The sequence below is a fragment of the Oncorhynchus kisutch genome, linkage group LG21, assembly GCF_002021735.2.
Source record: "Oncorhynchus kisutch isolate 150728-3 linkage group LG21, Okis_V2, whole genome shotgun sequence".
NCBI lineage: Eukaryota > Metazoa > Chordata > Actinopteri > Salmoniformes > Salmonidae > Oncorhynchus > Oncorhynchus kisutch.
Window position 1 is genome coordinate 22,433,213 of NC_034194.2, and position 21,812 is coordinate 22,455,024.

The 21,812-nt window shown below is 43.7% G+C and overlaps 1 protein-coding gene across 2 annotated transcripts; it reads right to left on the reverse strand.

Moving 5' to 3' along the window:
- Positions 1–1,285: 1,285 nt before the first annotated feature.
- On the reverse strand, positions 1,286–17,376 carry tmem63a (transmembrane protein 63A). 2 transcript variants are annotated; one of them, XM_020454979.2, is made up of 23 exons: positions 17,250–17,376; positions 16,574–16,731; positions 16,335–16,385; positions 16,041–16,119; positions 15,927–15,964; positions 15,673–15,815; positions 14,913–14,964; positions 14,675–14,783; positions 14,507–14,577; positions 14,167–14,247; positions 13,029–13,152; positions 9,706–9,839; positions 9,282–9,437; positions 8,897–9,050; positions 8,379–8,485; positions 7,701–7,787; positions 7,512–7,577; positions 4,908–5,070; positions 4,602–4,707; positions 4,359–4,526; positions 4,078–4,193; positions 3,917–3,964; positions 1,286–3,309 (listed from the first exon to the last, which is right to left on the reverse strand). In XM_020454979.2, the coding sequence occupies exons 2-23, from the start codon at positions 16,693–16,695 to the stop codon at positions 3,160–3,162; spliced, it is 2,325 nt and encodes a 774-aa protein (XP_020310568.1). In that variant the 5' UTR covers positions 16,696–16,731; positions 17,250–17,376; the 3' UTR covers positions 1,286–3,159. The 2 variants fall into 2 exon arrangements, with proteins under 2 accessions (XP_020310568.1, XP_020310567.1); XM_020454978.2 differs by having other exon boundaries at positions 16,335–16,414.
- Between the last annotated feature and the right edge of the window lie 4,436 nt (positions 17,377–21,812).

Genomic DNA, 21,812 nt, shown 5'->3' on the forward strand with positions numbered 1-21,812 from the left:
ACATGGTGAATGATACGGCCTTGCCCGACACCTACAGATTAAACACAGCAACATGGGCTGTGTCTCAATATTCTAAATCAATGGCTTCCTCTCCTTCATTACCAAAGAGATTGTGTGTGGGTGTAAGTCTTTTGGCTCTGCTTTGGTCCATATCCCACTTCAGTATGATCAGCTAAATTGATTGAAAAACGTTTGAAAAAAATTCTCACATTGACATATTCACACTTTCACACACTCCTTCTGCTGCAGCCCAAACCCTACTGTGTCAGAACCGAGGCACTGTGTTTGCGGTCTGACCGCTGGTTAGTCCTCACTGTGATGTTTGGACTGCTTCTTGACTGCTGGGTCTGGAGTAGGCAGGTTCCCAGGCTCCTTTGCTCCTAACTCCAGATTACTTCTGCTCTACTGAGCTGGCAAACAACTGGTGCTTTCCTCTGCTCACCAGCAATACCGACTATCACACACAACATGCACCTACAAACACACATATCAAGCATAACCAGCAAGGTCACCCGTGATACAAGTCAGTATCTGACATCAATCCATGTCTGAGAATGTCAGGAGATGAGGTGGAAACTGGCCACTAGGGCAAGAGTGAGCGATGTTACCTTCAAGTAGGTTTTGGTTGTAGGCCGTGATGGTGGATGGGTGTAGGCGCCGGCCTCTGATTCCAAAAGGTTGCGAGTGTGAATCCAGCGATAGAAAGTTGGTTTTTATATTTTGGTTTTAAGCCTATCCCAAACCTGAACCATTCAGAGTTAATGTCTAACCTTAAGAATTTGGAATTAATACCTAAACTGAACCTTAAACACTTTGACATGAATGAACGTCTAATTTTGACTTGAGAGCCGGTAGAGTATAACACCAATTCCAACACCTCTCCAAGGGGGAAAGACACACACCAGACAACAGACTTCCACTCTCACACACATCTCTTTCCCAATTCATCCGTAGAGCTTGCAGATGACCTTCAAGCAATTAGAGCCTCCACAAACTCTCTCACTGTCCCAAAACTCATGTTTCTTCTCATGTGTGAGTGTCATAAACAGGCATAGAGATCTGACTGGTAGTTAGCACATTTGCTATTATGAGTTGCTGAAGCAAATTATTGCCTGTAGTCTCAATGGCTCTTTAATTGCCTTCTGGGTGTTCAGCTATCCAATTACCCAACCACACTCCAAGGAGGTACAGGCTAACACCAGTAATCCATTCTGATGAAATCTACTATTTATTACCCACTCACCCACACTCTCCCTTTCTCATTCACCAACACACAACCTTAACATAACGAGGGAAAATGTTTTTAATTCTTGTGCAACTGAAAATCTCTGTCCAACAAACAACACCAAACAAACCTGATAACCCATGTGCTCCTTGAGCGTCCAACAGTATAATGTCTTGAGGGCCCCCTAAGTAAAGGTGTATGCATGTTTGTGTGTAGTTATTCACATTTGTTCAGTACATGTGCTAGGGGTGAGGAAATGGTGTCAAAGCTTAATACTGCCAAAAGTTATTTCCACGTCTCTAGAGTTGCCTGTTACACAATCTGTGATTACATGGTGAACTCGCCCTGCTTTACGTTGTCTCTTTGTCCATGATTGAGAGCCATTGATTGCAGAGCTGAGCGCTCCAGATCACCCCTGGACTAAAGTTTGTTTTGCAGATTATTCTGTTGGTTTAAGAGGCTTTTGGGGGAACTGAACTATATTATGTACTTCTGTGTGTGTATGTATGTCACAGCTAATTAACAGTGAATTAAGTGTCAGTGGTAAAACTACAAAATCAGGACGTACCAATTTGAAGTAAGCCAATAAGAACCACTTCTGCAGCCCGCTATTGTTCCTGATATGTTCCATTCACCCCCCCAAAACAAGGTGAATTTACACTGATCCTAATCTAATAACAAAACCCTATTTTTCTGCTCTGTGAAAAGCCTCCATCCAGATATCTGGCGGGCTTAGCACTTCATTAATCGGCCAATCACTTGTACTAAAAAACATGTCCTTTTGAAAACTGAGGCACCCTGGTGAGAAAGAAGGCTGGATGCAAGGGGATCAAAGAAAAAAAAGTCCTGTAGTAACAAGACACTGTTGAAGCTACTGCTAAATCCTAATAGAAAATCTGTCATGCAGTGCCCCCTATGGCTATGGACACTTAATAGTTACTTACATATTAACTTATTCGGTACCAAATCTCAAACACTAATAATGACCAACAAACTCTCAATGTATCAACCATTTAACATTTTAAAGCAATATATTTAACACTGAGAAGTTCCATGCTGTTCATATTCACATAAATAGGCCTACTCTCATTCATCGTCAATAGTTATGTAAATTCATGTTCAGATTGTGTTATGGTTCAAAATCCTGATAATAAAAAATAAAAAAAATCTATAATATGTTAAATATATCAGCTTAATATAAAACATTTGTTAAAATGATTCAGTCAAAATGAAATAAAAGTTCCTTGCCTAATAATACAAAACTATTTGTAAAAAATAGTTTTTGTATCATCAGACCTTGAGGTCCAGATTTGAAAGGCCCTGGTTCAGTACAAGTAATTTAAGGTGGACACTAACTGCCATGCAACAAGAGTGCCCTCTGTTGGTCAGAGAACCAAAATGCCTTCTATTCTGGCATCCTGGATATTAAAACGCAAACTCAGTGGAAATGCATGGCATGGCAGTTTTTCCCAACATTATGCTATAAAAGCAATTTTGGTTAACAAAAAAAAAACTGTATTCGTGCTGAATAGTCTTTAGCCAAGGCAGTCCTCATAGGAAGGTCTTAGGAAAAGGGTCAGATTTGGGCATTTCTGACAGAAGGCTTGGCTCCTGAGTGGCTGCCAGCTCTCAGTGGAGCCTTGGCAGAGTTGTCTCAGGAGGCCCGTAACAATTTATTATCTCCTCCCCCCCTGGAAATAATCACTGATGGAGCACTATTGAATAAGTGAAAGCAAAGGCTCTACTTAGACCAATCTATTGATATCAGACACATGCTATGCTAAGCTTGATGAAAGGAGAGAGAAAGGATGCATTTTAGGGGTATTTGAAGGGCCTGTGTTGGATGGTACAGCAATAGCAGCAATAGATTTGGGGATAAACTCCCCTATGCCATCACCTCAGTCCTTCAAAAAGAAGGGGAAGATATTTTAAGTTCAGGGGTTCATCAACAGTTCATCATCTACTGGGCTCTGACAGGATGGGCTGCTGTCTGTCGTCCCATATGACTGGGGGTTTTTACACCCATCTGGTGATGTGGCGGGGGACTCAGGGGACTCGGTTCTAAGCACCCTTGGAAGGTAGACCTGTGGACACAGAGAGACAGTACCAGTCAAAAGTTTGGACACACCTACTCATTCCAGGGTTTCTTTATTTTTACAATTTTCTACATTGTAGAACAACAGTAAAAACATCAAAACTATGGTACTGTACATGTGCAGAAGGGAGAAGGGGGAAGGGATACCTAGTCAGTTGCACAACTGAATTAATTCAACCAAAATGTGTCTTCCACAATTAACCCAACCCCTCTGAATCAGATGTTTGTGTGGCTGCCTTAAATCAATGTCATCGCCACAGGGGAAGCAGTTGTTGGGGGTTAACTGCCTTGCTCAAGGTCAGAACGGCAGATTTTTCACACCTTGCCGGCTCAATGATTCGAACCAGCAACCTTTGAGTTTCTGGCCAAACACTCTTAACCGCTAAGCTATCTGCCGCCTAGATTGAGAGACAGAAATAATATACGATATGTTCTGAAACTCTTAAGTTGGCTTTTGTTTCTACGATTCATATCCTCATTTTTGTGAAAGAACTGGGCAGAACTGGGAGGGGTACCACCATATTGCTTCCCCCCTTCCAAACAGATTTTAACTTCCATCTATAAATTCATGGTGAAGGAATAAACCTGTTACTGACCATGTTGCTGTCCGCCAATCCATCCAAGGCATCTTCATCCTCCTTCAACTGCAGGTAGAACAGAGACTGTTAGTGTCTAAACACTAACACCACACGAACACCACACGAACACCACACGAACACCACACGAACACCACACGAACACCACACGAACACCACACCTTGTAGTTGTGAGGGCTGAGGTACTTGAAGTGTCCGAAGCAGGTGTAGCTGATGCAGATGCAGACAGTTACACACAGGACCACCAGAGTGAAGAGAGATGTGTCCGCCATGAACCCTGACCCAAAAACACATACAGAAGTGTGAGGATAAGTTAAAAATGGTGCTTTAACTCGAGCAGGTAACTCCAGGGAAACAGCCAAGTTAGAAGAAGAAGAAGAAGGGACATAAGTAAGCCTCCTATGTATGAGAGCTCCAGTAAACATCCAGGCGTGTGCGTTACCTGTCCGGAGGACAGAGAAGAAATAGAGCCAGATGAGGCAGATGATGGGTGCAGCCAGGGCTTGATTGACAGCTCCCAGGTGCACCTGTCTGTCCAGGCGGGCGGGCAAGTAGGCAAAGTACAGGTTGTGTTTGTCCACTAGATGCTTCAGCATCAGGTACAGCAGACCTGGACACACGGAGGAGAGGGAATGTAACTTTAGGTCAAGGTCAGCAGTGTGTGTGTGTGTTGCCCATCACTCACCGAAAGGCACTATGACAGGGCAGGTGATGCTGTAAGCCATGATGACAGTGAACACACACAGGGTCCACCCGTACATGGCTCCGTACTCAAACTCATACGCTTGGTTCTGCAGACAGGACAAGGTTAAATCACACATCATCTGAACTTCATCCATGACTACATAGATAGAAAAGGTCAACATTGAGCTGATCATTCCATACTAACCATGGATGACAGATTGTTGTCTATTTCTGTACTGTATATCTCGATCTGAACTTCCTGTAACGTTGAGCCCTGATTGATACAGGGGCGGAGTCTTAGTCTCACCTGTTTGACATACTTCCTCTCTGCGGCGGAGCGAGCCAGGGCCATGCGGATGGTGTAGAGCAGTAACCCTGGCAACCGCAGCAACTCCATCCCAGAGCCCACCAGGCCCGCCGTGATGACATAATTCACAAAGAACGCCCCCTGGTCAGGCAGGAACACACACCTGAAGGAGGAGGGGGGATATGAGGCAAGGGAGAGAGAACGAGATAGAGAAATGGACACAATAAATGAGATGCTAGTTACTATACAGGGACGCAGTAAATGAGATGCTAGTTATTATACACGGACACAGTAAATGAGATACTAGTTATTATACACGGACACAGTAAATGAGATGCTAGTTATTATACACGGACACAGTAAATGAGATGCTAGTTATTATACACGGACACAGTAAATGAGATGCTAGTTATTATACACGGACACAGTAAATGAGATGCTAGTTATTATACACGGACACAGTAAATGAGATGCTAGTTATAATACACGGACACAGTAAATGAGATGCTAGTTATTATACACGGACACAGTAAATGAGATGCTAGTTATTATACACGGACACAGTAAATGAGATGCTAGTTATTATACACGGACACAGTAAATGAGATGCTAGTTATTATACACGGACACAGTAAATGAGATGCTAGTTATTATACACGGACACAGTAAATGAGATGCTAGTTATAATACACGGACACAGTAAATGAGATGCTAGTTATTATACACGGACACAGTAAATGAGATGCTAGTTATTATACACGGACACAGTAAATGAGATGCTAGTTATTATACACGGACACAGTAAATGAGATGCTAGTTATAATACATGGACACAGTAAATGAGATGCTAGTTATTATACACGGACACAGTAAATGAGATGCTAGTTATTATACACGGACACAGTAAATGAGATGCTAGTTATTATACACGGACACAGTAAATGAGATGCTAGTTATAATACATGGACACAGTAAATGAGATGAAAGATGAAATAAAAGTTTTTATTCTTTATTTCACTGTTACTATAAGAGAACCTTTGTTATCGACTCAGAACTTAATATATCCGGGGTGGTTTTCAATCAGAAAATAAATAGAAATGGCATTGATAAAATTATTGACACCCTTTACTTAATATTTAGTCGCACAGCCTATGGTCAAAATAACTGCAATCAAGCACTTCCTATAGCCATCGATGAGCTTCCTGCACCTCTGTACTGGCAGTTTGGCTCCCTCTTGTGCAAACTGTTCCAGGTCTCCCAGATTTGAAGGGTGCCGTCTACAAACTGCAGTTTTCAGATCTCTTCACAAGTTTTCAATGAGATTTAGATCTGGACTCATTGCTGGCTACTCCAGAACAGTCCGGCATTTTGTCTTGAACCATTCCTGGGTTCTTTTTGAAGTGTGTTTGGGGTCATTGTGCTGCTGTATAGACCCATGACATTTGACGGAGACCCAGCTTTCTGACACTGCTCTCCAAAATCTCTTGGTATTCTCCAGATTTCATGATGCCATGTACCAGCTCAAGACACCCAGTGACAGAGGAAGCAAAGCAATTCCAAAACATCACTGAACTGCCTCCATGTTTGACTGTAGGGAAGGTGTTCTTTTCTTTGAAGGCTTCATTTGGTTTTCTGTAAACATAGAGATGGTGTGCTTTACCAAAAAGCTCTATTTTGATCTCATCTGTCCACAGGAAATTCTCCCAGAAGGATTTTGGTATGTTCAAGTGTGTTTTGGCAAATTGCAGTCAGGCTTTCTTATGTCTCTCTCTCTCAGCAGTGGGGTCCTCCTGGGTCTCCTACTATATAACTCCCTTTCATTGAGTTGGCAACGGATGGTGCGAGTTGAAACGATCGTACCTTCTGTCTGAAGGGCAGCTTGAATCTGTGTGGTAGTTGATCGCGGTGCTTTCTCCACCATTCCAACGATCCTTCGGTAGTATCTTCCATCAAGTTCTCTCTTGCGGCCACTTCCAGTGCGGCTGGCTACAGCGGCTGGGCCTTAAACTTCTTGATAACATTACGTATGGTAGGAACATCAAGGTCTCTGGTGATGGACTTGTTGCCTTGAGATTGTCCATGCTTGGCTATAATCTTGTGTCTGACCTCCTCAGATAATCCTCTAGTTTTCTTTCTTCCTCCATGCTCATTGAAGTACACAGTGACACAGGAGAATGAGTCATTTTCTCTGTTCAAACTGGTTGAATGAGTGATGTTTATATTGCAGGCACCAACTCACCACAAGTGAGTTCAATTCCAAAGTAAAGGAGAATCACATGATTGAAATCTAATTATTTCTAACTACTTCTAGAAGGTGCCAATAATATTGTCTGGGCCATTTTTGGACTTCTTTGTAGAATAAGCTAACATTTAGTAAATTATTCAGATTTGTTTTTCAGTTGAACAAAACAAAACAAAGGCATACATGTGAGGATACCAAAATGTGTTTTAATTTCAACTGTTTTCTGTGCATTATTTGGAAAAAAGTCCAAGGGTGACAATATTATTTGGCCATGACTGTACATGGACACAGTAAATGAGAAACTAGTTATTGGGAGAGAAAGAGAGGCAGATCATAGGCATAGATAAAAGTGTATCACTCACTCAAACCGTAGCTTCCCATCAGCCAGAAACTCTTTGTCAAACAGCCAGCGGAAGAACACAGCCAGACTGTGGTTAGAAAAGAGAGCCAATCACATAAGATGAATGTAGTACAATTACAAAAACATGATTTCATATTTCATTGATTATCTGGATTGATCATTAAGTGATCAGGGCGGGGTAATTAATTACCTGGTGAGTCCAAGAGAGGGCAGGATCAGAACCATGAACAGGAGGAAGATGTACAGCTTGTGCATCATAATCAACTGCTCCCTGGACCTACAGTACATAGATAACAGTGGTGGAAAAAGTACCCAACTTTCATACTTGAATAAAAGTAAAGATACCATAAAAGAAAATGACTCAAGTGAAAATCATCCAGTAAAATACTACTTGAGTAAAAGTCTAAAAGTATTTGGTTTTACTTAAATATGAAAAGTAAAAACATAAATCATTTAAAATTCCTTATATTAAGAAAACCAGACGACATGATTTTCTTGTTTTTAATTGTTTTTTTAAGGATGGTCAGGTGCATAGTTCAACACTCAGATAATTTACAAAAAAGGCATTTGTGTTTAGTGAGTCTGCCAGATCAGAGGCAGTAGGGATGACCAGGGATGTTCTCTTGATAAGTGTGTGAATTAGACCATTTTCCTGTGCTGCTAAGCATTAAAAATGTAAAGAGTACTTTTGGGTGTCAGAGAAAATGTAAGGAGTAAAAAGTACATCATTTTCCTTAGGAATGTAGTGAAGTAAAAGTTGCCAAAAATACAAATATTAAAGTACATATACCCCAAACAATGGCTTAAGTAGTACTTTAAAGTATTTGTACAGATACAGTATGTCAGTGAAGTTACTGTGTGTGTGTACCTGTTCCAGTGGCACTCTCCCAGAGTTGAGTAGTACACTATGGTGGGCAGCAGGGCAGAGAAGGACCACAGAAGCAGAGTGGGGAAAAACTGACTGACCACAGCACTCTGTCTCACACACACACACATACAAACAAAGACATTACATGGTAGCATACAAATCAAAACTAATTAAATACACAGCAAATGGCTCCCAAGTGGCACAGCGGCTTCTCAATGCTAGCGGTGTCACTACAGACCCTGGTTCGATCCCGGGCTGTATCACAACCAGCCTTGATCGGGAGTCCATTAGTGCAGCGCACAATTGGCCTAGCTTCGTCCGGGTTAGGGGAGGATTTGGCTGAGGTAGGCAGTCATTGTAAAATAATAACTAGTTCTTAACGGACTTGCCTAGTTAAATAAAGGTTAAATGAGCACCAGCATTCCTCTGGCCTCGCCACACCAGCATTCCTCTGGCCTCACCAACCAACCAAATACAGTTATATTCTATTTTATTCTAGTAGATGGTGACTGACTCACGTTGAGGTAGTAGATGGGCTTGGTGACGTTGAACTTGTCCATGGTGCTGATGATGATGGAGGGAGTGGTGAGGAAGGTGAGGAGGAAGAAGAGGAAGAAGTTGAGCAGCAGGCATCGGACCCACCAGCGGAAGCCCTGCACTGAAAGGTTGTCCCTGGGACAGAGAAAGAGAGGTATGGAGGGAGGAGAGAGAGAGGTATGGAGGGAGGAGAGAGAGGTATGGAGGGAGGAGAGAGTGGTATGGAGGGAGGAGAGAGTGGTATGGAGGGAGGAGAGAGGAGAAAACAGAGCAGAAAAACAGGAAGAGAGGTTTTCAACATGATAGAATATACTGTACCATTGTTATCAAACAGCACACTGTAGGTTAGGTTATAGGGGGACTCACCAGTACACATTTCTGGGATGAGGGGCATAGTCAACCCTCCAGTTCCTCACTTTCAGAGTCCCACTACAAGACGAAGGCTGGGGCTCTCGGCCACACCCACACCTCACTGCACTGTCCCCATTTCCACAGTCCAGGGCGTTGAAGTCCTTCAGAATGCTGAGGGGAGTGAGTGACAGCTGTCAATCATCATGTTTACATAACCCAAGAAAGTGGATACATCAACTACTATTGTTTCCACTAATGATGGTACAGTCATCAATTCCATGTTAATTTTCCTGTTGGGTCGGAACAAAAGCCTGCACTCCCTGAAGCTCTCTAGAGCTGGGGATGGTGAGAGACGAAATCTAAGGTTGGAGAATAATTTCTATAATTATCATCAATATGACACTTAGCCCCTCACCAGCCCCAGAGATGAGAAACTCACTATGTGGCCATTGCCTCAGACTGCAGAGTGACGAAGACCATCCCTAGAGGGTGCTGTGGCACAAGCTCTTTCTGCATCCTCACCTCCTCCAACAGACCTGCCGCTTGACCACGGAAGTACTCTATGGCATCTACCTAGAGCCACAGAAAACATACATACATAACATACAGTGGGGCAAAAAAGTATTTAGTCAGCCACCAATTGTGCAAGTTCTCCCACTTAAAAAGATGAGAGAGGCCTGTAATTTTCAATCACAGGTACACTTCAACATGACAATGAAAATCACATTGTAGGATTTTTAATTTATTTATTTGCAAATTATGGTGGAAAAATAAGTATTTGGACAATAACAAAAGTTTCTCAATACTTTGTTGTATACCCTTTGTTGGCAATGACAGAGGTCAAACGTTTTCTGTAAGTCTTCACAAGGTTTTCACACACTGTTGCTGTTATTTTGGCCCATTCCTCCATGCAGATCTCCTCTAGAGCAGTGATGTTTTGGGGCGGTTGCTGGGCAACACGTACTTTCAACTCCCTCCAAAGATTTTCTATGGGGTTGAGATCTGGAGACTGGCTAGGCCACTCCAGGACCTTGAAATGCTTCTTATGAAGCCACTCCTTCGTTGCCCGGGCGGTGTGTTTGGGATCATTGTCATTCTGAAAGACCCAGCCACGTTTCATCTTCAATGCCCTTGCTGATGGAAGGAGGTTTTCACTCAAAATCTCACAATACATGGCCCCATTCATTCTTTCCTTTACACGGATCAGTCGTCCTGGTCCCTTTGCAGAAAAACAGCCCCAAAGCATGATGTTTCCACCCCCATGCTTCACAGTAGGTATGGTGTTCTTTGGATGCAACTCAGCATTCTTTGTCCTCCAAACACGGCGAGTTGAGTTTTTACCAAAAAGTTATATTTTGGTTTCATCTGACCATATGACATTCTCCCAATCTTCTTCTGGATCATCCAAATGCTCTCTAGCAAACTTCAGACGGGCCTGGACATGTACTGGCTTAAGCAGGGGGACACGTCTGGCACTGCAGGATTTGAGTCCCTGGCGGCATAGTGTGTTACTGATGGTAGGCTTTGTTTCTTTGGTCCCAGCTCTCTGCATGTCATTCACTAGGTCCCCCCGTGTGGTTCTGGGATTTTTGCTCACCGTTCTTGTGATCATTTTGACCCCACGGGGTGAGATCTTGCGTGGAGACCTAGATCGAGTGAGATTATCAGTGGTCTTGTATGTCTTCCATTTCCTAATAATTGCTCCCACAGTTGATTTCTTCAAACCAAGCTGCTTACCTATTGCAGATTCAGTCTTCCCAGCCTGGTGCAGGTCTACAATTTTGTTTCTGGTGTCCTTTGACAGCTCTTTGGTCTTGGCCATAGTGGAGTTTGGAGTGTGACTGTTTGAGGTTGTGGACAGGTGTCTTTTATACTGATAACAAGTTCAAACAGGTGCCATTAATACAGGTAACGAGTGGAGGACAGAGGAGCCTCTTAAATAAGAAGTTATAGGTCTGTGAGAACCAGAAATCTTGCTTGTTTGTAGGTGATCAAATACTTATTTTCCACCATAATTTGAATAATAAATTCATTAAAAATCCTACAATGTGATTTTCTGGATTTTCTTTCTCATTTTGTCTGTCATAGTTGAAGTGTACCTATGATGAAAATTACAGGCCTCTCTCATCTTTTTAAGTGGGAGAACTTGCACAATTGGTGGCTGACTAAATACTTTTTTGCCCCACTGTATATACACTGCTCAAAAAGAGAAAAAGAAGAACACTAAAATAAGAGAACACTAAAATAACACATCCTAGATCTGAATGAATGAATTATTTTTATGAAATACTTTTTTCTTTACATCGTTGAATGTGCTGACAACAAAATCACACAAAAATGATCAATGGAAATCAAATTTATCAACCCATGGAGGTCTGGATTTGGAGTCACACTCAAAATTAAAGTGGAAAACCACACTACAGGCTGATCCAACTTTGATGTAATGTCCTTAAAACAAGTCAAAATGAGGCTCAGTAGTGTGTGTGGCCTCCACGTGCCTGTATGACCTCCCTACAACGCCTGGGCATGCTCCTGATGTGGTGGCGGATGGTCTCCTGAGGGATCTCCTCCCAGACCTGGACTAAAGCATCCGCCAACTCCTGGACAGTCTGTGGTGGATGGAGCGAGACATGATGTCCCAGATGTGCTCAATTGGATTCAGGTCTGGGGAACAGGCGGGCCAGTCCATAGCATCAATGCCTTCCTCTTGCAGGAACTGCTGACACACTCCAGCCACATGAGGTCTAGCATTGTCTTGCATTAGGAGGAACCCAGGGCCAACCGCACCAGCATATGGTCTCACAAGGGGTCTGAGGATCTCATCTCGGTACCTAATGGCAGTCAGGCTACCTCTGGTGAGCACATGGAGGGCTGTGCGGCCCCCCAAAGAAATGCCACCCCACACCATGACTGACCCACCGCTAAACCGGTCATGCTGGAGTATGTTACAGGCAGCAAAACTTTCTCCACGGCATCTCCAGACTGTCACGTCTTTCACATGTGCTCAGTGTGAACCTGCTTTCATCTGTGAAGAGCACAAGGCGCCAGTGGCGAATTTGCCACTCTTGGTGTTCTCTGGCAAATGCCAAACGTCCTACACGGTGTTGGGCTGTAAACACAACACCCACCTGTGGACGTCGGGCCCTCATACCACCCTCATGGAGTCTGTTTCTGACCGTTTGAGCAGACACATGCACATTTGTGGCCTGCTGGAGGTCATTTTGCAGGGCTCTGGCAGTTCTCCTCCTGCTCCTCCTTGCACAAAGGCGGAGGTAGCGGTCCTGCTGCTGGGTTGTTGCACTTCTACGGCCTCCTCCACGTCTCCTGATGTACTGGCCTGTCTCCTGGTAGCGCCTCCATGCTCTGGACACTACGCTGACAGACACAGCAAACCTTCTTGCCACAGCTCACATTGATGTGCCATCCTGGATGAGCTGCACTACCTGAGCCACTTGTGTGGGTTGTAGACTCAGTCTCATGCTACCACTAGAGTGAAAGCATCGCCAGCATTCAAAAGTGACCAAAACATCAGCCAGGAAGCATAGGAACTGAGAAGTGGTCTGTAGTCACCACCTGCAGAACCACTCCTTTATTGGGGGTGTCTTGCTAATTGCCTATAATTTCCACCTGTTGTCTATTCCATTTGCACAACAGCGATGTGAAATTTATTGTCTGGATACACCGACCGAATTTCACTGCTCCTAACACAGACCAGATCCCGCAACCCCTCTCCTGGCTTTCTCTTGGTATTGTCCCTCTCACCTCCTGACAGTTGCGGGTGCGGCAGCAGCAGAGGTGACCACATAGACGGGGGTTGATCACCTCCCTCTGGCCCCCTCGCTGAAGTACCCGCTCGTAGTAGTGCAGGTTCTTCTCTGCTCGCTTCCTGAGAGACAGAAAACAACAGGATTTAGTGTAAACGAAAGTTAGGGAAGGATCAGTCAGTCAATCCAGACTGCTATATCTGACTACATGTCAGATCAGAAAGAACTACATGCTATGCATTTCTTTAGCGTGGCGTTACCGTGGCAGCTTGGCAGCGTGACGTTACTAGGGCAGCGTGACGTTACTTGGCTATCGTGATGTTACCAGGGCAGCTTGGCAGCGTGACGTTACTTGGCTAGTGTGACGTTACCAGGGCAGCGTGGCAGCGGAACATAACCAGAGCAGCGTGGCGTTACCAGGGCAGCGTGGCGTTACCAGGGCTGCGTGACGTTACCAGGGCAGCGTGGCGTTACCAGGGCAGCGTGGCGTTACCAGGGCAGCGTGGCGTTACCAGGGCTGCGTGGCGTTACCAGGGCTGCGTGGCGTTACCAGGGCAGCGTGACGTTACCAGCGCAGTGTGACGTTACCAGCGCAGCGTGACGTTACCAGGGCTGCGTGACGTTACCAGGGCAGCGTGACGTTACCAGGGCTGCGTGACGTTACCAGGGCTGCGTGACGTTACCAGCGCAGCGTGACGTTACCAGGGCTGCGTGACGTTACCAGCGCAGCGTGACGTTACCAGGGCAGCGTGACGTTACCAGGGCAGCGTGGCAGCGTGACGTTACCAGGGCAGCATGACGTTACCAGGGCAGCGTGGCAGAGTGACATTACCAGGGCAGCGTGGCAGAGTGACCTTACCAGGGCAGCGTGACGTTACCAGGGCAGCGTGGCAGAGTGACGTTACCAGGGCAGCGTGGCAGAGTGACGTTACCAGGGCAGCGTGGCGTTACCAGGGCAGCGTGACGTTACCAGCGCAGCGTGACGTTACCAGCGCAGCGTGACGTTACCAGCGCAGCGTGACGTTACCAGCGCAGCGTGACGTTACCAGGGCAGCGTGACGTTACCGTGGCAGCGTGACGTTACCAGGGCAGCGTGGCAGCGTGACGTTACCAGGGCAGTTTGCCAAAGCACCGACCTTTCCTTGTCCAGGTGCATAAGCTGGGCCACATCATATGTCAAGTGCACTTCACACACACGGCAGGTAGGGTAGGCCTCACTGCAGAACAGGCAAGGGGGAGAATAGAGGTGAGGATAAGGCACAGGGTCTAAATATATACAGGTACATGTATGTCCAATGTTCATCCTTGTAAGCCATTGTCTGCCCATTCAGGCAAGTTATCACTAGTCAAACTGAATCCCTTTTATTACCATGGTGAAGACAAAGACACTACAGGTGTGGGTGTATGTTCAGAAGACAGGGTTAGTGGGTGAGTGTGGACCCATGTTGGGAGAATGGTGCGGCCCAGTCTACTTACGTAAAGTGGGTCCTGATGTCCTCTTCACTGGCTTCTTTGGGGATGGAAGACGCAAACAGGGTGTTTCTGGTCTACGGGGGCAGCAAAGCACACTCATCAGTATCAGTAATAACTACTAGTGAGGGGATGAACTATTGGTTTTGTGACAGATGGAACAGAGGAACTGACCAGCCCTCTGCCCATGCCCTTCATCTGGGAGGTGTGTCGCCTCAGCAGTAACACTGTCAAGATCAGGTAGATGACTGCAAACACTGTGTGTATCCACAGCAGGTTATTACTGAGGAAATCATAAAAAACAAACGGTTACCTAAAGCATTAAGGAACCATTATAATGGAAGTTCATATTATATACAATGAAAGAACCACACCTACATACAGACGCATGCATGCACGAACACACACTTACTCCTTCTGAAGATTACCCACAGTAGTCCTTCCGAAGTTGTACGGGTCATTTCCTTAAAAAAAAATCACACTTAAATTTCCTGAGACTGTTAAAACATGTAATTATAGCAGGATAAGAGGACTGACAGCAATGTTGTTGTTGATTACAATGTTGAAAGAGTAAATGTAAAAGAACTCTGCAATTGTTATGGTTCAGTCAGTGGTAAGTAACACCATTGTGTTGAAAGAGATTAACTTTCACTGCCACACATCGGTGGTAGGTAATGTCGTACAAAAGAGGATGTTTATACTCTCGGTCTCGCTCCGGCAAAAGTGAGACATAGCAACGAAACAATGTTGTGTGTACAGCGTGATTAGCATGGCAGAGTGTTATGTTAAACACTGTTTATACATCTGTTATGTGTGAGTAAAGTTTGAGTTGTTGTAAGTAATGTCGTTGTTACATTTATAATGAAGCACTGCCTGGCAGTGTTGTGTTTGGGTTCACATTGCATTGTGAGAGTGTAATACAGTGAGGTTCTTATACAGTAATATTGAGAGTTTTGAAACAATGTTGTGTTGACAGGGTGGCGTTTGCATTATATTAGTGTTGTGTTGACATGGTGGCGTTTGCATTATATTAGTGTTGTGTTGACATGGTGGTGTTTGCATTATATTAGTGTTGTGTTGACATGGTGGTGTTTGCATTATATTAGTGTTGTGTTGACATGGTGGTGTTTGCATTATATTAGCGTTGTGTTGACATGGTGTGTCACACCCACCTAGCAGGTTACCAGACAGGTTGACAGGCAAGATGACAGTCACGGAGATGACGGTAACCAGCACCAGGAGGGTGATCAGGTGACGCTGGAAGGACAGGTAGTGGACAGCGTCGATCCCACAACGCGCCTTCACCATCTCCTCACTGGAAAAAGAAACACAAATTTGAGGGTGCAACCTCAACATACGAAAACAATGACAGCCCCGCCCACCCGCCCCAACCACCCACAGAAAAAGAGAGAGCAAGAATACTCACTCCATTCTGATGATGTAGGGGAGCCAGGAGCAACATCCCTAGAGAGGAAAAAGAAAGATAAAGATGACTATTAGATGGAGTTGATGATGGTGATGATTACAACATCTCCCTCACCAATTCGTGCTCCGGCTCCTCCACGTTGGACACACAGGACGACATTCTCCCATAGCGGCGGTGTGATGTCTCACTGAACCTGAAACACAGACGGCTAAGGTCATCATCATTGGGACAGGGCAGGCGGGTCGGGGTCAATAGGACACTTATCTCTATAGACAATTAATTCAACTATTGGCAGGCAGTAACACCCACTGCAGAATTATTTGTAGTCATATGCCTTTAGGTAGGTGTGTTTATATTGTTTTTCTCAGGTTTCAACAGGAAATTATACTGTTTGATGTCATAACGGACCCTTCCCTGTCAGAGATCAGCGCCAGACGGCCATAGTCCCACAGCTTCCTCCTGATGACGGAGAAGAGGATCAGCAACGCCTGAGACAAGTACACCACAACAGAATGAGGAAATGGCTTGATCTGTGTGCATGTGTTGTGTAACGCTATCCTATTAGGGTTTGGAATCACCCTTATGTGGTCATATAAGTTTCAGTATGAGTGTCAGTTGATGCAACACACACACACACACACACACACCAAGAAGAAGCTGAAGTCCAGCAGCAGTACAACAGGCACGCCTCCAAAGTTGTTTCCCTTGAGGACGGTGCTTTCTGTGGAGCTGAAACAACTGCTATTGTCCACATGATGTGCACTGCCATTTTTCACCAGCCCCCACCAAGTGGACATCACAGCAGCTGAATAAAAAACATTGTTCATATCAAGATTGTATCACAATGTGACATGTTACAATGTGTCAGTTCAACGAAATGATAGACAAGTATTGGAGACTGAGCATTACATTACAAATACAACATTTATTTTAATTTTTATCAGTGACAGCAATATTTTGTATCTCTGAAATTAGGTTAAGTATATATCATCTCATTGACAGTGTGTCACGCGGGTCAATCCCTGAACAGCTGTTAGCTTCACGTAATGTTTGCTAGCACGTAGTTAGCTAACCAGCTATACATTGCAATTACTTCCCTGTTATAACTTAGACATAAACACATGATAAAAAATAGTTTGAGACAGCGAAAAGTTGACAAATCCCTCAAACGCAAGCTAAACCAGTGCATATAGTCTAGTGGTTGCTAAAACAAGTGGCAACATTAACTTCCGCATTTCATTGTTTTTGTCTCGTCTCCAAATGTTACAACACGATTTAAAATGCATCAACCTGATTTGGCAAGACTTCTGAAGACAAACATACCTGGGACAGCCTCTGATACCCGAAATTACGGGGACAAAACTTTTAGCGGTAATAACACAGATAGGAACAACAAGGTTGTGGTCACTGGAACTTCTTCTACAGGATTTGGTTGGCGGATCGGATCGAACTTTTAAATGCCTACACCGCCTCCTACTGTACTGGAGTGTGAGCCCAGTCATGGCCTACTTACTTTAAACCGATCTGCTCCTGCACCATGCCAACGGCCTGGGAGAATGGGACAGCACCCCTCAACACATCCTGTAACTCTTCTGGAGTCAAATCTTGTATACCCTAAAACTTCTCTGCAGTTGCCACTACAACCTCGATTTTCTGTGATTTACATTACAGTTGATAACCATTGCTGTGAACGCTAAGAAGCCAACCTTACTGAAGCATAAATCATCCGTTGCCCTATCCCTCGGTGCTGGCACACATTTACTACTCACTGGGATCCACTCAGGATCCCTTGACTCATCCCCCTCTACTTTCTTCACTGCCTCAGCATATGACACCTTCTGCACTACTCTGACTCTGGCCACTTCAACCTGCCTCTCTCACACTGAACCCCTTCCAATCCCCAGCAACATGAGCACCCCTACAGTTTACACAGACAACTTAATACACCAAAACTACACAGTCCTGCACACTTCCCACATCTTGGAATCTCCCTCCTACACACTGCTGAAACGTGACCATAAATGTTGCACCTGAAACAGCTCAGTGGATTCTGCACAAAATCTCTAACTGGAAAACTGATATATCCTAACATGACTCAAATGTTAGAATATATATATATATATATATATATATATATATATATATATATATATATATATATATATATATATGTTATATTCTATGTGTGTGTATATATGTTCGGTAGAGACTCAAAACTCACAAAAAAAACTGACAATGACTCTAGTGTTTCACCACACTCCCCACCTGGTCTGAGTCACACCAAACATCCGGTGTCACAAACACCAGGAATTTAACTGCAATTGCTCCACATCCACACTTACCGCTACTGCAACAATCACTCCTTCTTCTATGGTATATTGGCGATCGCACAATTGAATGTACATCCCTCCACCTACTATGCGGGATGGAATCAGGATACCCCCTAAAAAACTGAACAAACTTCCAAAAAATAAAACAAAAATGTTTCTGTTAAAAAAATACAACAGATCTGATCCCTACACAGTCTCAAGGGGAACCCGGTGCCAGTACCCCTTGAAAGTCAGATGTAAAATTCTTAAGTCCTAAAAACTATTCTGCCACAATAATGTCCAGTTTCTTAGACTTCTTTGAGACACACTATAATTCTGACAGGTTGTACGTCCTCCACCCACTGGAGGGCAACTACTATCGCCAACAGTTCAACTGAGTATACTGACAATGTTAGATCAACAACAGGATCTTGTTCCTTGTGTCACTGGACCTATATGAAGCTAGCCATAATAAGCTAGCCTATGTGAAGCTAGCCATAAAATGGTGGAATTTGCAGTTGGCCTTCAAAATAAATGTCCCTCAATGAAAGTGATGCAAATTTGTAAAAATAGTGTAATAATGACACACTCTGGCCATCTACTCCGATTTCAGAGCACTCTCGTCTGAGTGTGCCAGGGCGCAGAATAACTGATGCATTTGCGAACGCTCAACACCCGTTGAATATGGTCGGTGCTAGTAAACGTCGGACCAAAAAGCTGTTGCCAGCATCAAAGATACAATCACCAACGCTCTGGATAATGTGAAAACAGCCTAACCAGCTATGCTAAGGCGAGTAAAATGGTCAGAGTGAGTTGTTCTCTCATTTTTGTCTGGAAGTAGCTAGCAAGCTTGTCAACATTAGCCTGTTAGCTGCCGTTGTGAGGTCAGAACACTCAGATCAACCCTACTCCTCGGACATGCCAAGAGCGAAACGTTCGAATTTACGAACGCCCAGATCACACTCTGAGCGCCCTCTGGCACGCCACAGTGAATTTACGAACACACCCATACAGTGGCAAGAAAAGTATGTGAACCCTTTGGAAATAAATTGGTCATAAAGTTTTATCTGATCTTCATCTAGGTCACAACAGTAGACAAACAGTCTGCTTAAACTAATAACACACAAACAATTACATGTGTTCATGTCTTTATTGAACACACCATGTAAACATTCACAGTGCAGGGTGGGAAAAGTATGTGAAACCTTGGATTTAATAATAATAACTGGTTGACCCTTCTTTGGTAGCAATAATCTCATCCAAACATTTTCTGTATTCGCGGATCAGACCTGCACAACGGTCAGGAGGAATTTTGGACTATTCCTCTTTACAAAACTGTTTCAGTTCAGCAATATTCTTGGGATGTCTAGTGTGAACTGCTTGCTTGAGGTCATGCCACAGCATCTCAATCGGGTTGAGGTCAGGACTCTGACTGGGCCACTCCAGAAGGCATATTTTCTTCTGTTGAAACCATTTGGTTGTTAATTTACATCTGGTTTGGGTCGTTGTCCTGTTGCGTCACCCAACTTCTGTTGAACTTCAATTGGCGGACAGATAGTCTCACATTCTCCTGCAAAATGTCTTGATAAACTTGGGAATTCATTTTTCCGTCGGTGATAGCAAGCTGTCCAGGCCCTGAGGCAGCAAAGCAGCCCCAAATCATGATTCTCCCTCCATCATACTTTACATTTGGGATGAGGTTTTGATGTTGGTGTGCTGTGTCTTTTTTTCTCCACACATAATGTTGGGTGTTCCTTCCAAACAACTCAACTGTAGTTTCATTTGTCCACAGAAGATTTTGCCAGTAGCGCTGTGTAACAGCCAGGTGGACTTTTGCAAACTTCAGTGGGCAGTGGGTTCTTCCGTGATGCCCTCCCATGAACAAGTATCGTAGACTCGTCAACTGAGATGTTAGCATGTTCCAGAGATTTCTGGAAGTCTTTAGCTGACAGTCTAGGATTCTTTTTAACCTCGTTGAGCATTCTGCGCTGTGCTCTTGCAGTCATTTTTGCAGGACGGCCACTCCTAGGGAGAGTAGCAACAGTGCTGAACTTTCTCCATTTATAGACAATTTGTCTTACTGTGGACGTTGGGTGCTTGATGAACATCAAGGCTTTTAGAGATACTTTTGTAACCCTTTCCAGCTTTATGCAAGTCAACGATTCTTAATCTTAGGTCTTCTGAGATCTCTTTTGTTTGAGGCATGGTTCACATCAGGCAATACTTCTTGTGAATAGCAAACTCAATTTTGTGAGTGTTTTTATAGGGCAAGGCAGCTCTAACCAACATCTCCAATCTCGCCTCATTGATTGGACTCCAGGTTAGCTGACTCCTGACTCCAATTAGCTTTTGGAGAAGTCGTTAGCCTAGAAGTTCACATACTTTTTACAAGCTACACTGTGAATGTTTAAATGATATATTCAATATAGACAAGAAAAATGCAATAATTTGTGTGTTATTAGTTTAAGCGCACTGTGTTTATCTATCATTGTGACTTAGATGACGATCAGATTAAAAGTGATGACCAATTTATGCAGAAATCCAGGTAATTCCAAAGGGTTCGCATACTTTTTCTTGACACTGTATTTGGACTGGATAATGCTAAACAAGGTTGGAATGTTGTTATAGAAACTTGAAAAAATACAATAATTTGTTAATTTGACAAAAAAAGTACAAATCTGTTGAAATCGTACTGTGGATGTATTTGACTTCAGAATTGCATTTGGGGCATATGCATTTCACTGCACAGCCTCAAATCAAATCAAATCAATTTATTTGTCACATACACATGGTTAGCAGATGTTAATGCGAGAGTAGCGAAATGCTTGTGCTTCTAGTTCCGACAATGCAGTAATAACCAACGAGTAATCTAACCTAACAATTCCAAAACGACTACATTATACACACAAGTGTAAAGGAATAAAGAATATGTACATAAAGATATATGAATGAGTGATGGTACAGAATGGCATAGGCAAGATGCAGTAGATGGTATCGAGTACAGTATATACAAATGAGATGAGTAATGTAGGGTATGTAAACAAAGTGGCATAGTTTAAAGTGGCTAGTGATACATGTATTACATAAAGATGCAGTAGATGATATTGAGTACAGTACATACAGTGGGGCAAAAAAGTATTTAGTCAGCCACCAATTGTGGAAGTTCTCCCACTTAAAAAGATGAGAGAGGCCTGTAATTTTCATCACAGGTACACTTCAACTATGACAGACAAAATGATTTTTTTTTTCTCCAGAAAATCACATTGTAGGATTTTTTATAAATTTATTTGCAAATTATGGTGGAAAATAAGTATTTGGTCACCTACAAACAAGCAAGAATTCTGGCTCTCACAGACCTGCAACTTCTTCTTTAAGAGGCTCCTCTGTCCTCCACTCGTTACCTGTATTAATGGCACCTGTTTGAACTTGTTATCAGTATAAAAGACACCTGTCCACAACCTCAAACAGTCACACTGCAAACTCCACTATGGCCAAGACCAAAGAGCTGTCAAAGGACACCAGAAACAAAATTGTAGACCTGCACCAGGCTGGGAAGACTGAATCTGCAATAGGTAAG

Coding starts and splice junctions, on each gene's coding strand:
- tmem63a (XM_020454978.2), bottom strand. CDS start 16,723: ATGTCCACTTGGTGGGGGCTGGTGAAAAATGGCAGTGCACATCATGTG. Junction 14,784..14,912: donor GTGGGTAATCTTCAGAAGGA/GTAAGTGTGTGT, acceptor TGATTTCCTCAG/TAATAACCTGCTGTGGATAC. Junction 3,310..3,916: donor GATTGGCGGACAGCAACATG/GTCAGTAACAGG, acceptor CTGTGTCCACAG/GTCTACCTTCCAAGGGTGCT.